Below are 17,095 nucleotides of genomic sequence, written 5' to 3' on the forward strand. Positions count from 1 at the left end.
CTGTCTTCAGGCTAGACATTGGGACAATTGCCCCGTCTTCGATGGCTCTATATGCGTCAGAAAATGAAGTTTTAACTGTTTTTCATGCTAGAATGTAGTTAAAACTCTAATCTGTGGTTTATTTATATAGATAAAATTTTTATATATATATATATATATTTAATTCTAAATTAAAGATTAGTGACCTCCAGGCGATGACAGGTGCCCAATACTCATGAAACCGTCTAAAGCAGACATTTACCCTGACATTGAAATAATTGTTGGCTGTTTAACAGTCTTTGGTTTCATTAATTAATTACTTTTTATTCCAGTTTATTATGTTTTGGCTAAGCACACAGTTATGTTCATTAAATATTATTTCCTATTCTATGTTAACTGTATAAAATTAAATAAAGGTGCAGTACAACCAAAAAGATGTTGGTAACCAAATCGTTTTGGGGGCTATAACATTCTGTTATTTTCTGTTAAAAGTTCATTTGTATTAATTTCTACGTTGAATTAAAAAAGATTTGAATTTCTATAACTAACGTGCAAAAGATATAGCCCTTTTCACAGTAATTTGCTGTAATCATGCTACCTGCTGTAATTTCACAATAAAATTATGAATACAACATATTACTGTGAATTTTTCAGTTAAATACTGTGAAGGGATACTTATGTAATTTACTGTGAAAAATTACAGTAACTTGTTGTGAAAACCTGGAAATTTTTTACAGTGCATACATAGTTTCTCATCATATCTTGACCAATCAAATGCTATCTAACGTCTGACATGTCCCTCCCCCTTCAAAACGCTTGTCATTTGCTTTTCATTTAATATGCTTGATCTCAACCACTCACTGGTAGAGCTGTGTTAAAACAAAAAAAGCTATTGGCTACTTATTCAAAAGGGGAGGGGCTACTCTATGTCCCACCTTCTCCTAATTTTTTAGTAAAGATTACGTCAAACATGGAATAAAACTACTTATTTAAAAGCACTTCATGGTACCTTTCATCAATATCACTAAAAGAAGGCAAATTTGCTTCCCAAGTATATTGATTTAACAATCTTTTCTGAAAAAAAACAAGGCTAAAGTACAGAAGTATTGTGAACTTTTTTTTACATTGCGATCAGAAAGTAACAAAAACTGTTACTTTCATATTATACTAATTGGGAACAGAGTTATTGGTGACACTTTATTTTGATGGTTTATTTGAGTATTAGTAGACTGTCTGCTACAGAAATAATTTAAAATGCAACTTATACAAACCCTATCTTTAACCCCAAATGAACAGTTTACTTATAATCTAATGAGAATTAGTTGAAATGTAACTTAAATTCAACAAACGGACCATCAAAATAAAGTGTGACCGAGTTATTTTAACCTTAAACTCTGTACCAACGGTACAACGTTTTATTTTCAAACTGTTTTTTTTTTTTTCAAGTGTTGCTAATATTTGGTAACAACATTGATAAATTGTCTTTGTTGTTTGTGTGAATGATTTTATCTTGAAATATTTTTTTATTTAAATTTTAAAATACATTTAGCAAATAGCCTTTTTGAAAATAGAGAACAGTATGAGCTTAGTCTGTGTCCTCATCCCTGAAATGAACTTTTCTTCAATACATTCCAGGACTCCCTGAAAACATTTCATGAATTAGTGAAGCTGCATTTTAAAGGATTTCTGAAGCCTCCTTTCAACACAGAAGGACGGAAGTCAGCAGGGATGACAGAGGAGGTAAACACATTCTACTTTAATTTAACATACTGTAACTTAAAGCCTATGATAGTGTTTGATGATTTATATCTCCCTTTTTACCTGCAGTGGTATGTTCCTCTTGTCAAGCCCTCCAGCACACAGAAGAATACTTGATTGTTTTTATTCAAATGAAAAGCAGCGTCATATTCTAAAAAACAGACTCTAATTGTAGAGCCTGTCTGCATAATGACACACTCTGAAAGTACAGAAATCACTGAATGAATCTGTGAACGATGTTTTCCACAGCAACCACTATTTACTGTTTTTCTTTTGTCTTTTATGTTGCATACTGTAATCAGTGAACTTTCATGATGTGCTATGGGATTTTGCTCTCGCTGACTGACAGGGGGCGCCGACGGCCTGTTTGCTGTCAGTGTAAACGGTGCGGTTTACACTGCTCAGAAGAAATGCTTAGTTTGATATATTTTGTTGAGTATTTTATCTTAATTTAAAAAATTTTTTAGCTTATTCCTAATGTTGAAAAGCACGACCATTCTAGAACAACACATGTTGAAACATATCTGACGTAGTCTGTCTGTATCATTTCAAATTTCTTTGAAAACAAAAAAGTTAATGGACGTTTTTAAGAATTCTGTCACAGATGGATAATAAACACTCAGTTTTATGAGTGAAGCACAGGGTCTAAAGTCTTTCAATCTCAAAAAAACAAAATGTTGTAAAATATTATTTGTGTTTTTCAACAGTTTTAAGCTTCTTGTTTAATTTTAACATTCTATTAATATATGCTAATGCATTGCTGAGAAATTGTCCTGATAATCCAGCTTTTTGAACACAAGGTTGACAGAAAACATGCTGCACACTTTGTATTGGCAATTATAGAAACCAGACCAATAATTATTAAATATTACAAGTTTACTTAAAGACAGTTCAAATATGGGCAGAGATCTATCTGTGTGCGTGTGTGTGTGTGTGTGTGTATGTGTGTGTGTGTGTGTGTGTGCTCTACCCAGACGTGACAGAGTTTTCCGTGAGGCTGTGTCATTGGTTTTCACTTCTGCTTTTTGTATTTTTGTGATTTTTTTTCCATCATGCGTGGTGTTGAACTGTCTTTACTAGTTTTTTAAATTTACCTAGTTTGGTCATCGTGTCTGCCATTTTAAATATGTACTTATATTGACTTCATTAATGCGAAGGTGTTAATGCAAAGGCTTAAAAGAGTCTTATTTGTTGTTTTCATAGAGGAAAAAATAGCTTCTTTCTTGTTTTTTTTACAGTCTTTTTACAAATATGTTTACATGTAATGCTTTCTGTCTGTGTGGCTCTTCCCGAGAACCTCTCCACTGAACTGGTAGGTGAGTTTTTTCTTGATCTTCTTGACTTCTCCCGTCTTTCCGTAGTTTCTCAGTGCTCTTGCCATCTTCTGGTAGGTCATCTTTTTGCGATTGCCCTTCTGGATGCCCCATCGGTTGGCTAAAACCTCTTTGTGCTTGGATGAGAACTGGAATGTTCCTTTTTCTCGATCCACCCACCAGATGCTGTCCTTCATGTCTCCATTTCGCAGAAGGTCAAGCAGGAACTGATACAAGCGAATTTTCTTCTTGTTACCTTTAAAAACAAAGGAAATGAAGACTTACATCTAGAAGTTCACAGGTACAAACTTTATTCTGATGGTCCCCTGCAGACATTCTAGTCAGCTAGTGGTCAATATTAGTAGACAGTCTGATAAATATCTAATAAAACTTTAATTTGATGGTCCTACAAACCCAAGTCTAATACTCTAGACATAACTCGACACAAAGGGATCCTTCGAAGTGTAACCAATCACAGTAGTCAACAATTACTGACAATACTGCTTCACAAAGCATCAAGGCCCCAACATACTTCAAGAAAACCTATTGGTGTGGAGTCATTTTGAACAAAACCAGGTTTGTTTCATGAGTTTAAAAGTTCACAATTGACAATACAGGACATGGAGTTAATGTTTTTACTAACATGAACAAGAACAAACGATAAACAATACAATTACTATAATATTTATTCATCGTTGTAAAGGTTAGTCATTGAAAGCCTTTATAGCCTATATATACATTGAAAGGGTTAGCCATTTAAAGTCAATGTAGCATATATATATATATATATATATATATATATATATATATATATATATATATATATATATATATGCTACAGCAGCCAACATTTGCAGTGCGAAAAAAATATATATTTATATATAGGCTACTCTCAATATATGTACGTGTGTGTGTGTGTGTGTGTATATATATATATATATACATATACATACACACACACACAGTTAAAGTCAAAATTATTAGCCCCCCTTTGATTTATTTTTCTTTTTTAAATATTTCCCAAATCATTCTTAACAGAGCAAGGAAATTTTCACAGTATGTCTGGTAATATTTTTTCTTCTGGAGAAAGTCTTATTTGATTTATTTAGGCAGAACAAAGCAGTTTTTAATTTTTTTAAACCCATTTTAAGGTTAAATTATTAGCCCCTTTAAGCTATATATTATTTGATGATCTACCGAACAAACCATCGTTATACAATAACTTGCCTAATTACCCTAACCTGCCTAGTTAACCTAATTAACCTAGTTAAACCTTTAAATGTCACTTTAAGCTGTATAGAAGTGTCTTGAAAAATATCTAGTCAAATATTATTTACTGTCATCATGGCAAATATAAAATAAATCAGTTATTAAAAATGAGTTATTAAAACTATTATGTTTAGAAATGTGCAGATATGTAACAGAAATTAGGGGAAAAAATAAACAGGGGGGCTAATAATTATGGCTTCAACTGTTTATACAATACAAGCAATGTTCATTCTATGACCATGTTAGTAAATACATTAAAACTGTGTGCTGTAATGTAAAGTGTACTTTGAAATTACATTTTTTAGAAAACATCTACAACATACTTTTGTAAACATCGACAAGCTACAGTTGGTCCATGGTGATGATGTAATTTGTAGGTGGTTGGGAAGAAATCTCTAATTCAGTTCATTGAAGGTAGATGAAACAAGTAAAAATATGAACATTAATCATCAGCTTTTTTGGTAGAAATAGAAGTGTAATTCTTTAAAGGTGCTACACTCCTAAACATAATGATGCTAGAAGAACCAGTAAGAGGTTTTCACAGTTAGGCAACAGGGAAACTTTTTTTTCCATAGATTTTAATAATCTTAAGAACCTTTTGTGTCAGGAAATGATTATGTGGGTGGTAAACGCTCTATATGGAACCATCAATACAAATAAAGGATCTTTATTTACAAGAGTTTATACAAGTTAATGTGACAATTCTTTACATGACTGGAGTGTGTATCCTGCAGTTCTTCTCAAAGTGCAAACTCCAGGGAGAATTCAATGGTACGAAACCAAAGGCGTTACTTTTCCTGTGTGCCACTGTTTTCATAACAACCAGTCAGCGCATGACATTTGCCATAATCAGACGACACTTCACCACAGTCAGCTTTTCAATGAGTGAGGATGTCAAAGAAAATTCCCTGTATTTTGCACTGTTGCTTTTGACCTACCTCTATTATTTTAAAGAAACATCCGTTACAGTTAAATAAAGTGTCACTTTTTATTTTGCTGCACATTATTACTGTATTATTAAATGGGAAAGGCATTTAATTTTTTAAGAATTGATTTATGTATATACATGTTTATTAAAATCAAGTTTTGTTTTAGCCAAATTTTCTGGACCTTTGACACTGATGAAAATTCAGATACGGACTGTTGAATAAAGACTTTGAGAACCCCTGGTCTACACTTTTACCTTTACTTGACTTCTTACGGCAAAAAAAACTTCACAAACTATCAAGTATATTAGGGCCTTTAAATCATGGTTGGGTTTGCATGTCCAATCCCCTTTTCACTAGGCATATGATAACCCTTTTCAAGGTATACTGCAGTTTGGAAAAGTCAAGGTTTTAAAACCGTCAACATTTTCTGCCATATCATTCCTAAGGTATATGTAAGATTTTTTATTTATGTTTTTTAGCACAACAGTATCACCAGTAAAAAAAGATATCCAAAGATGATATTTTAAATTGTAAAGAAATCTGTGTTTTTGAAACTGATGAAGACAGAAGTCAATGATTGATTTGAATTATTTAGCTTGACATGTTCACTGTTCCAAAATAAAAATATATTGTGTTCAAAGGGGGAAAAGTTTTAGTTTTTTTTACCCAGATATTTAAAAAGAATATATTTTAGAGCAGTAATCTCAATACAGTGAAACCGTGACATTTTTTATCCAAGGTTATTGTACCGTCAGAAACTTATACCTGCCCCTGCCTACGTTCCACAGATCATGATTGTTTGAAGTGAAATGCAACTGGTCTTTCTCCTTACCATGCTCTCCTCCTGTTGTAGAGCTGATGTGGTCTCTCATACACTCCTCATCTGACACCTCTAATGGAGGACTACGACTGCTGGGATCTTCCTCATCTGAGCTGCGCTGGAGAGGAGATGGCTGGACGTTGTGAGGGTAACACACCGATGTCCGGGGCAAGTAAGTCATCTGTCAACACATAATTATCAGAGGACACACAGGGTAAGGGTTTATTTTGGTGGTCCCTTTTAGACATTTGATTCTATGTTTTAGAGGTTAATTTTCAGTACTATTTGTGTCATCTTACACTACTAACCATACCAACAGTCTGCTAATACTACTGTATAATATTAGTTAGTCAACAATATCAAAACTATCACATTCAAGTCTAAAGAAATGAAGTTTCTCACTAAAATCTTCAAATTCAGCTACATAGTCCATGGAAAGTATTCTGGTTCTGTAAAGAACAATAATAAAAAAATAGTACAGTTAAAAAAGCACTAACTTAGTACAGAACCTTTCTCCAAAAGAAACATATAACATTGCTTGGTAGCAGGTAATATGTGTGTGTCTGTGTTAAATCAATAGATTTTGAGAATTCCAGGTTAAAAGCACCATCATTTTAACAGTAAAGGGCAAGGCTCATCAATTATTCCTGTATACTCACAATAGCATCTTATACCTTTATTAAATAAAGAGAAACATTGTGCTTTCGGCCATTTCAGCTTGCATGAACTATTAACTGAAAGGGATATTTATGACAAAAGTAAACATGAATTTTGTATTTTCCCCAGCCTTTTTGGGTATCTGCTGTATACACTGCAAGTCCTATACATAAACTGTTTCTACTGACTCATACTTTTCTGTCTGCCTAAAATGTTTGGCAGCTTTAGGGAGGACATTGTTCTCTTTAAAATTTTCCTGTCTAAAAAACCCATTGTCATTTAGCTTTGAATATTTATAATACTTACATGCTTACATAGATAAATAAAATATACAAATGTTGGGTTTTCAAACATTTTACTTTATTTTTATTTTAAAATAATATATCAATTCTAATTTTAAAAATGTAGAATTTAGTTTGTTAATGTTTATCAAGCTCAAAACAACCCTTAATTTACCCTAGTTTGGGAATCTTGGGTTGTTGAATATGATCTTGATAATACCATCATATTTATGTCATGAACAATTTTGATCACCCGTAATATAACATTGATCTAAAAGTAAAGAATACATTACTCACTACAATGCCTAATATTTAATCTGTAAAGCTTCATTTTGAGAAGTGGAATTCTTGCTAAATTTACAAAAAAATGGCACAAATAATGATCTATACTTGAGGAAGGCACGGCTGTGAAATCAGGTGGTCTGAAATGTGTCATTCGAAGACTTCAGCATTGTTCAACATTAAGAAGTGGTACTTTACATATTTACAGGGTTCAGATGCAAAAACATCTAAGTGCCATCTGAAATTTTCTTCTAAAATTAGCATTTTTCTCAGGCTCTTATGTCTTGATTCAGTAATTTTACTTTTATGGCAATGAATATGTTGTTTTCATCGCTTTTAAAATGAAATAACTGAACATAAACATTAGTGGCTGAGAAAAATGCTCATTTTAAAAGAAAATTCCAGAATCATCAAATCATATATATATATATATATATATATATATATATATATATATATATATATATATATATATATATATATATATATACTTTGAAACTTTATTTATCTTTTCTTCTGGGCAATAAAGTCATATTTTATTAAGTTTGGCTAGAATAAAAGTAGTTTAAATTTGTAAAAATCATCTTTAGGTCAGTATTGTTTGCCCCTTTAAGAAATTATTATTTTTTGATTGGCTACAGAAGACAAACCACCCTTTTTCTCCCTTTTTTCAGTTTAACCACTTTCCTGTAAAAGCCTTTACAAAAGTGTCAATAAACATGGCCGTTTTATGCGATCGCATGCTCAGTGCTGTGGCAGCAGTTTCTTGTGGCATGACAGTTATAGAGTCTGATGACTTGAGGAGAGCGTCCTCAAAAACACATGATTGTCAGCAAGTGTTATGCAATTTTCAGTAATTTTTATTTTTTGCTTGATCATTTATTACAGTCTTCTTTTGTGCATGGCCTGAGAAACAGTGTTAGGGAAAAATATTGATGGTATAACATTTTAAGCTAATCTTATACTTAAAAAATATAAATAACTTGCTTTTACATTACTTTGCTTAAAAAGTAACCAGTTACTTTTTTTTTTCACTGACTTACCATTGTAATATATTTCCCCAACACTGCTGAGAAACATCAGCTGGAATTGTGACTTGTGCATGTAGGCCTTTAAAGACTTGCCTGTTTTTAGAACAGTGAACATTTCTTACATTTCGGATGTTAACACGTTTCAGTGTGATAAAGTGACACATTTTCATCGCCTAAAGAAGCCGCGTTGCTGCTCTCAAAGATTTATATTTGTACATGCAAGGCTTAAATGCAGAAAAAAAAGCTGTCATTTGGGTTGAGGTGTAAATAACTCATCTAATCTAACAGAATAACTGCTGTTGAATTCACAGAACAGCCTTTTGAAAATACACTACGGTAACAAAATTACAGTAAATGAAAGTATTAGACTAGACTGTAAACTGTAAAAACACTAAAAGCAGTTAGTTGGCTTTAATTTAGAAATAGTGAGTAAACCCATTGCTTTAATATTAATTAAATAAATTATTTGCACAATTATAAACATAATAAATAAATAAAAACAGTTACATAGAGTAACATTTGAGTTTTTTTAGGTAAAAGGACCAATCCCTTTTTACAGTTCATAATGCCATGTGATCTGCTGACAATGAGCAAAAAAAAAAAAAAAAGGATACAAACACAGCAGCTCATTTTCTAATTTCCAGTGCAGCACATAAGGTGTGTGTGATTTACTAAAAAGACATGCCTAATCTCCTTCAATAAATGTTGTCTGAAAGAGAAACTCCTACAAATGCATATTGAAGAAAGTCAGCTGCACAATTAACTATTTTTTAAGTGAATCATGACAATAGATTTGTACAGCTAAAAAAGAATGTTTTCACTGCCGCAAACTGTTTGCAAATGTATGTCATTGCTGTGGTGGCATTAGTTAATAATATCTTTAAAAATAAAGGTAAAACTGAGAGAGATTTCTACCCTTTTAGTCTGGAGTAATGATGCTGAAACACTTGCCACCATAACTTTTTAAATTTGTTAAGTTAAAGTTAGTAATAATATTTCAGAATATTGGTCTCTTACTGTATTTCTAATCAAGTAAATTCAGCTTGGTGAGCTTAAGCGAGAAATATGAAAGGGATAGTTTTCCAAAAATCTAAATTGACTCTCACTTTACTAAACCAATGGTAGTCATTGATATCCATCATAGGAAAATAATAAAAACACCATGAATGTAAATGGCCACCAGTTTTCACACTTCTTCAAATTCACTTGTGTGTTCACCAAAAAAACAAAACATGAAACAAGCGGAGTGAGAATACATTGTTTCCATTTTGGGGGAAGGATCCCTTTATTTATTTATTTTATTTTATCCATAATGTAAAAAAGTATAAAATTGTAAAATGTAATGTTATCCAAAATGTAAAGTTATATACAGAATATACAGTGCTCAGCATATATGAATACAGCCCGGAGATATCTTTCATATAAATCAATATTTTCTAGGATGCTTCACACTATTATACTTGTGCATATACATTAGATTAGTCAGTTCTGAAGCCAAATCTGTATAAATGAACTTATAATACAGTGAACTAATAAATGAACTTATAATACGGTACAAAATTAAGTAGTCCAAATTTATATATTAGGGAAAAATATTAAATAAAAAATGTAACAAGAGAAACAAACAAGTGAAACAAAAAAAAATTATAAAAATGATCTTTATTCATTTATATGTGTTGTCTTTCTATTTTTAAAGATGTCTGTGACTAAAAAAATCATTTTAATAAATATCTCAAATACACAAAAATATATTACATATAATCATTGGAAAATGGATAATATTAATTTTCAAAATGGGGTGTACTCATTTATGCTGAGAACTGTATATCTATATTTTTTTCCCCCAAGCTTTATTAACCTAGTGGGACTGAAGCCATTTGACAGGCAGGATATCAGTCTGTAGTGGACGGATCTCTGCTTCCTTCAAGAGCGTCTAAAAGGAAAAGCTCTCTTATGTGTCAGACTTCATGGTTAAAGTCTGCCTTTGAGATGAGCTCCAACCAAAGGAAGGAAAATCAATCACTGCGCTATTCTCCTTCATTTTCTAACCGCAGAGAAGTCAATAATGAATACACAAAGCATATATCCTCTTTTTGGTGAAGTATCAGCAAAAACTACACCCAAAGGTTGAGCAAAACAGAACATAGCTTTTTGAAATCAAAACAGACGTAGATGGAAAGTCTCTGGAATGTAGCTATTTTTTTTTAATAAACTACCAAAAACATGGTAATACACCTAGAGTTGAATGACATTCGGATTCTTGATAAAGCAGTGGCCAAACCTGATGTCATCCCAAAGATAATTCTTAATGGTTGATGTAGCTTATCTAAGCAAATGTACTGTAGTTAAATATAATATAATATAATATAATATAATATAATATAATATAATATAATATAATATAATATAATATAATATAATATAATATAATATAATATAATATGAACTTTAATAAAAGTATAGTTGTGTTTAGGGCATGTACATTTTTGTATGTGTTCAACATTTCATTTGTTTAATTTATGATATTGATAAACAATAATGATGCTAATTCTAATCAAATACAAATTTTTGTATTTTTTGTATTGCATTTTATTTTGAGCGTTATTGGTTTAATTGCTTCCATTGTCTTCATTTTTACATCCCTTTGTATTATAGTGTCAGCTGATTAAATGTACAAGTGACATTAATAACTGATAATACTGATGTGACTTTGCAAACTTTATTTCTTGTCCGTTAATGTTTTTATAGTTTTTAAACATTGTAAAATAAAATGAATCACTGTAGTTAACTTTTGTTGGCATTTAAATAACTTATGCAAATTTAGTAGTTTTCTCTTCCGAATATATCTTATCTTCCATAATATGTTCCTCATATTTTTATGGTTTATTACAATTTCAAGTTTTGTTAATATTGTCCAGGGGGCCAGCCAGACATCATTTACACGTAATCGTTTGGCAGATGCTTTTATCCAAAGTGACATATAAATGAGGACATTAAAAATGATCAAGTTTACAGCTAAGTTAAGAGACCGCTTAAAATTTCACCTTTTGTCTGTATTTACTAGATTTATTAGATTTGGGTTTGAAAAAATGATTTATGTTTGTTTTATTCTTTGGGTTTGAAGAAGTGTTTCTTCATTTTTTTAGGTGAAAATTATTAGCCCCCCTGTGATTTTTTTAAAATAATATTTCCCAAATGATGTTTAACAGAGCAAGGAAAGTATTTCCTAAAATATTTTTTCTTCTGGGAAGAGTCTTAGTTGTTTTATTTAGGCTAGAGTAAAAGAAGTTTTCAATTTTTTAAAAAGCATTTTGAGATTTTTTTTATTATTTAAGCTTTATTAATATAATTAGCCCTTTTAAACAATATTTTTTTCAATTGGCTGCAGAACAAACCACTGTAAACAATAACTTGCCTAATTACCCTAACTTGCCTAAATAACCTAGGTAAGCCTTTAAATGTCACTTTAAGCTAAATACTAGTACCATGAAACATATCTAGTCAAATAATATGTACTGTCATCATTGCAAAGATAAAATAAATCATTATTAGAAATGCGTTATTAAAACTTATGTTAAGAAATGTGTTGAAAAAAACTTCTCTCCATTAAACAGAGCTTAAAGAAAAAATAGGGCTAATAATTGTGACTTTAACTGTGTGTGTTTTTTATGTGTGCAAAGTGAAAAACATTCGTTCGCTTGTGTGTTAGTGTCACAATAATGAGTGGTTTTGTTTGTGTAAGTGGGGATGTTCTGTGTAATGGCAGTTGATGAGTTTGCAGACTGCAGTTACATTGACAGCATTGACTTTTGGTCAGGATAAGGCTTTAGTTGAGCAATAGCCTGGGCACAGATGCTTTCTACAACCTCCAAACCAGCAACACCCATTCGCGTCACAATGCACCAAATAAACCAAACCATAAATGATTCGTTTTAGAGTTGTAGATTATAAGGGTATATGTTTGGTTTAATCATCATTAATTAGATTTATATGAGAACTTTAAAACATATGAGATGTTGTGGTGCATGTCTCACCTGTGGATTGGTTAGAGGGATGTGATGGCTACCCAGGCCTGGGTCCATGAAATGGCTGGACTCCACATCTGGAAAGCGATGCACACTGGCCGCATGTAGTGACTGCACGCTTTGTAGCTCTGTAAAGTGGCTCTCCGGCAGATTCTCGAAGTCCACTGGATGAATGTGATGCGTGTTATAATCCCAAGAGTGATCTAGACACGGACATTGAAGTTGAAAGAGAGGGTCAGAAGAAAGCATTGTTTGACAGTCTACAGAAATATGACAATACGCCACATGCTCCTTCTCTAAGCAGGAAACATTGACTGAAAAATGAACAAGTTATTCTTTTTGTCATTTCGATCTATCACAAGAAATTACATTTACTTTCTCACTGTAAGCAGCACTAGGGCTGTGAGTGTCACTGAGTCTTTCCTGTTCACACCAGCACTCATTTCCTCTGCAGTTTTTGAATAGCTTCAAGCATGTTGTTTAATGCTATTGTATTCTGCAGTTAAATCTCAAAATAAAACATTTATATGTCATCACAGATTTTTTATTTATAATCTTTTAAGATGATCAATGTAAGGAATCTAATTCACTAAGCTAAAACCCCACTACACTCGGTAAAATAACAGTTCTTTACTGGAATTGATTATTCCATGAGGAACCTTTTCAGTTCATCGAAGTCTACACAAGGTTTTTTACAGTGGAAAAGGTTCTTTTTTTCTTATTATCATCATCATAATTTGTTAAGATTATGGTTAAACCCCTAAATTATTTTATTATTGAACTAAAATATTTCAAACTTTGAAAGATGCGTTCGACATGGATCAGGATACAAATCCATTTCTGGTCATTTTTGGGTTGGCAGTAGATGCCAACATTTTTGTGATGTTCTGAAAGGCTTTAGCTTTTACTACTTTACTAGCAAGACGTCTCATCCTGTAAGTGCAAACCCGTCATGGATAAAAGAAGTGTTTACTTGCATTAAATTAAAAAAAATTGACTGTAACTTACTGGTTCTTTAAAGACTTTGACAAGTCGTGCATCCCTTTTTAGATAATCTGCTGGCTAACTCTCTTGATTCTTAAGCTGAGTAATAATATATGAATTTTATTATTCTTTTTAAATTTTTTTACTTTTTTACTTTTTACTTGTTTGTCTTTTTTATTATTATTATTATTTATTTTTACTTAATTATTAGTATTAATTATGTTTATTTTGTTTTTTCAATGGGAAGTTACAGGCTGTTGAGGGAGGGAAGTGTTTATTTGGGGTAATGTTAACAACAACATGGAAGGATAATCATAAAATGAATGTTGTAGTTGATATTCCATGTAAAAAACCTTTTTAAAAAAAAATTAAATTTAAAAATAAATGGTTCTTTAAAGCACTTTTCACTAAAAGGTTTTCTGAGGAACCAAAAAAAATTGTTGAATGGCACCCCTATGAAAACCTCTTTGGTTCTTTATGAACCTTTATGAGAAAACAAAACAAGATTTTATTCTTCAATATTCTCCAAATAAGCTTCTTTTAGAGCTCGTAGATAGTGTGTAATTTATTTATTTTATTTTATTTTTTTAATTTTCTCTCTTTAAGGTTCCAAAATCATTTTTGCAATGATGCCACAGATGGAACAATCATCCTGGGTTCATTAAACGATGTTTCGGTGGAGTTTTCAAAAGAACTATTAGTTTCTTATTGTGTGAAGAAAATTTGAATAATGTATCGGCGATTTTTCCACTGTAAATAACCTTTCATTGATGCCGATTAAAGGATTTTTTTTAAAGAGTGTAGTGCTCATTCAAGCCATAGTGTGCATTCTCAGGATAAACATACACATTCCTTCACTCAACACTAACATTATTCACTACAGTATAATGAAACTCTGAACAACTTTCAGTTTCTCTGTCATTTAACTTCTTTGAAAATCAGCACAGTTTGCTGACGACAGGCCTGGCTAAATAACACAAAGGTCTAAACAAAGGTCAGATTAAAGCTCATCACAAATAATTCACAACTTTATACAGTAACGAAACACAACCGCCATCCTCAACCTCAGACAGAAACTGCTGCTCTTATTAGCATGAAATTTTAGACGCCTACATAGCTAAAATGCTCAATTATCTCGCTTGGAGAGAAACCCTTGGGGATATTTGCCGTTCTACGTGTGTAGTTTTGTTGCCTGTCAGAACGAGGCATCTGTTTCCTGCTTTGTGCAAGGTCACTAGGCCCGTTCCACTCGCTCGCTCTCCTAACGTCCCCTTACAGTTCAGTCCCAGCTGCCCTGGGTATGATTTTAATCCGTTAGATCACTGTTTATGTGGGCCTCTCAAGGTGTTATAACACTTAGTTTGCAAGAGGTCAGACAGTTAAAACTATGAAACCGATTGTATGTAAGAAAAAAACCAATGCAATTTAGTCAAAGTATCCTCATTGCCGTAGGCCAAAAGGGGAAAAAGAAAGTAAAATAGGGCAAAATGCATTCTGTAGTTATTGGGGAAAAACCTGAAGTTGTTTCAATATGTGTTTAATCTGTTAAAGGTGTATGAACTATACATTTTGAATCTAAATCACAGGTTTATTGTTTAGATTTTTTTCCTATTTTTTGGTTAATTATTTCTTGATGGCTTTTATTTTAGTACAAATGACCTGTTATTAAGAATGACAATGGGAAGTGAAGAGCAGCAGTAGAGTCTGTTCATTTATTCATTCATTTGTTCATCTCTACCCTTAGTTTGGATAGCAATACAGCTGCATCATACATGCATCATCAACTTCACTTATATGTTCTGTAAAACATATCTAAAGATTTATCATAATAAATAAATAACTGATACAAACTCACCGTTCTGACTGTCATCAATGATATACTGATACTCCATTGGTGGTCGATAGATCTCTGTTTCAAACATTTCCTCTGTTTGCTGCTAAGCAAATAGATTAAAGACAAAAACAAATGACCAGTTTGAATAACCACAGCCAATTGGGAAATAATAATACACTGTGCCATATAAGAAAAGCCTCACATCTTTGGTTAAAACTGCCCAGTAATCTTTTTGTACAGACGGTGTCTGTGACATCCAGCCAGTCCAGGTTACCCTCTCTCTACCCTCTTCTTTCTACATAGAAATTAGGATTATTATACATTTTGGAGAGCAGTTAATTTTTCCATTGCAATGATGTATATACAGCAAATATACCACTGCATGTTAAATGTAATTAAAATATCTATCAATTAATATTACACTTAAAATCCAAGTTTAAGGCTTGAAATGGGTGTAGGATGAAATTACACAGATCGTTTTTGGAAATGTAAGCTTTCATGTAAATTAGTGTTGAATTACTTTCTAGGCTGCTTTCTTAATTTCAAAATTTTTTTAATGATTTTTTTTTGTAGAAAACATAATTGAAAATGCTTATTAAAAGTATATTAGAAAGAGTAAATAAATCTGAGGACAAATATATTATGAATAACAATAAAGTCTGTCTTTTAATACCAATACAAGGCACATTAAAAGAAACTATCTACAAATAAACAATGATCTAACTAATTTATCACTTTGGTAAAAAAAATTCAAGCTAAATCTTAATTGACATGCATCTCCACAATGACTCTGATTATTCCTAATAAAACATAACCAAACTGTACAAATTATTCTAATAGACTGACAAACATCAAACGCAAAATAATGCAAACATTTAGTCAGTTGCTAGCATGTCCACAATGACAAGTCCACATAAGGCACATTAGGCAACTTAAAAATAAACGCGTGGTTCAGACTGAAGCATCTCTAAACAGCAGCAGCAGCAGCATCTTAATATCTGGAGCATTAAGAGGATGATAAATACTCACGGGTGGGATGATGTACCCCTCCATTCTGTACGGATGCAGCATTGGGTTCCTCGCCTCGCCTGATGCTCGATCTGCAACTCTGATGCTTTCTCAAGGGCTTTCAAAACTGTCCCCGTACCATTGCTCAACTCTGCTAAATTTCCTCTTACCAAATGAAACCAATGATCTAACTCACGCACCTTATCACGTGGGGCGCCTCAAAGATCTCCAAAGGCCCAAAAAAAGAAGGCAAGCAGAGATCTGCCGTGAAGAGTAACCTGCCCTGACAGTGGCCGTAGAATAAGAAGGACGAGACTTTCTGTTTGTTACTTCTTTATTTTTGGGGTGTGTGGGTAAGCGTGTGCTCATCTGCTGGAGGTTCCTGAATTTAGGGTAATGGCAGGTGGGGATTTTATCTTTGCTGTTAGAATAGGCGTAAAATGTCACCTCCCCCAATGGCCAATCAGAGACGGCTCAGCTGACCACTCTTCCTGTCCACCTCCATAGCGCATGTCGTTCTATAGTAAGTCCTTAATGCAGGATTTGAAATAAACACAGAATATTGAGGCTGGTTTTGGAATTTATGAACTTTTATGTTATTTTTGTGAGCTTTCCAGGCTGTTTGCTTAACTCTTGTACACTTATGGGTATTTGTCTTTTCCATTTACATTTTTGTTATAACTTTGGCTGTGTTGTTGCAAAAAGCATACATTTTTTGCAAAAGGGTGCACATTTTTATTTATTTATTTATTTTTAGATTTGACCATCATTTCCCTTTCAAATGCCCCAATTAACACAGCATTCAATCTCAGTTTCATTTAAGCACAAAAATGTCCATTCTTAGTTAACAAGCTCACATTGTTTTGGCAAAACATCAACATTGTAGCAATTGTTTTACATTTTGTAACAATTTTTAGACTGTGGA

The 17,095-nt window shown here is 32.4% G+C and overlaps 2 protein-coding genes across 9 annotated transcripts in view; one reads left to right on the plus strand and one right to left on the minus strand.

The window, feature by feature from the left end:
- The window catches only part of si:ch73-314g15.3, a 20,713-nt gene extending 18,340 nt beyond the window's left edge, over positions 1 to 2,373 (plus strand). For 4 of the 5 annotated variants that reach the window (XM_087258936.1, XM_087258937.1, XM_087258935.1 and 1 more), the window contains 2 exons: positions 1,615 to 1,719; positions 1,807 to 2,373. In XM_087258936.1, coding sequence (XP_087115062.1) covers positions 1,615 to 1,719; positions 1,807 to 1,854 — 153 coding nt within the window. In that variant the 3' untranslated portion in view covers positions 1,855 to 2,373. 5 annotated transcript variants of the gene reach the window in all.
- Positions 1,846 to 16,560, minus strand: spi1b (Spi-1 proto-oncogene b). 4 transcript variants are annotated; one of them, NM_198062.2, is made up of 6 exons: positions 16,192 to 16,560; positions 15,365 to 15,457; positions 15,184 to 15,262; positions 12,354 to 12,547; positions 6,081 to 6,249; positions 1,846 to 3,306 (listed from the first exon to the last, which is right to left on the minus strand). In NM_198062.2, the coding sequence occupies exons 1-6, from the start codon at positions 16,231 to 16,233 to the stop codon at positions 2,993 to 2,995; spliced, it is 891 nt and encodes a 296-aa protein (NP_932328.2). In that variant the 5' UTR covers positions 16,234 to 16,560; the 3' UTR covers positions 1,846 to 2,992. The 4 variants fall into 4 exon arrangements, with proteins under 4 accessions (NP_932328.2, XP_087114899.1, NP_001315298.1 ...); XM_087258773.1 differs by having other exon boundaries at positions 15,184 to 15,265; positions 16,192 to 16,558; NM_001328369.1 differs by lacking the exon at positions 15,365 to 15,457.
- Between the last annotated feature and the right edge of the window lie 535 nt (positions 16,561 to 17,095).

Source organism: Danio rerio, chromosome 7 (genome assembly GCF_052040795.2).
Source record: "Danio rerio strain M-AB ecotype USA chromosome 7, GRCz13ab, whole genome shotgun sequence".
NCBI lineage: Eukaryota > Metazoa > Chordata > Actinopteri > Cypriniformes > Danionidae > Danio > Danio rerio.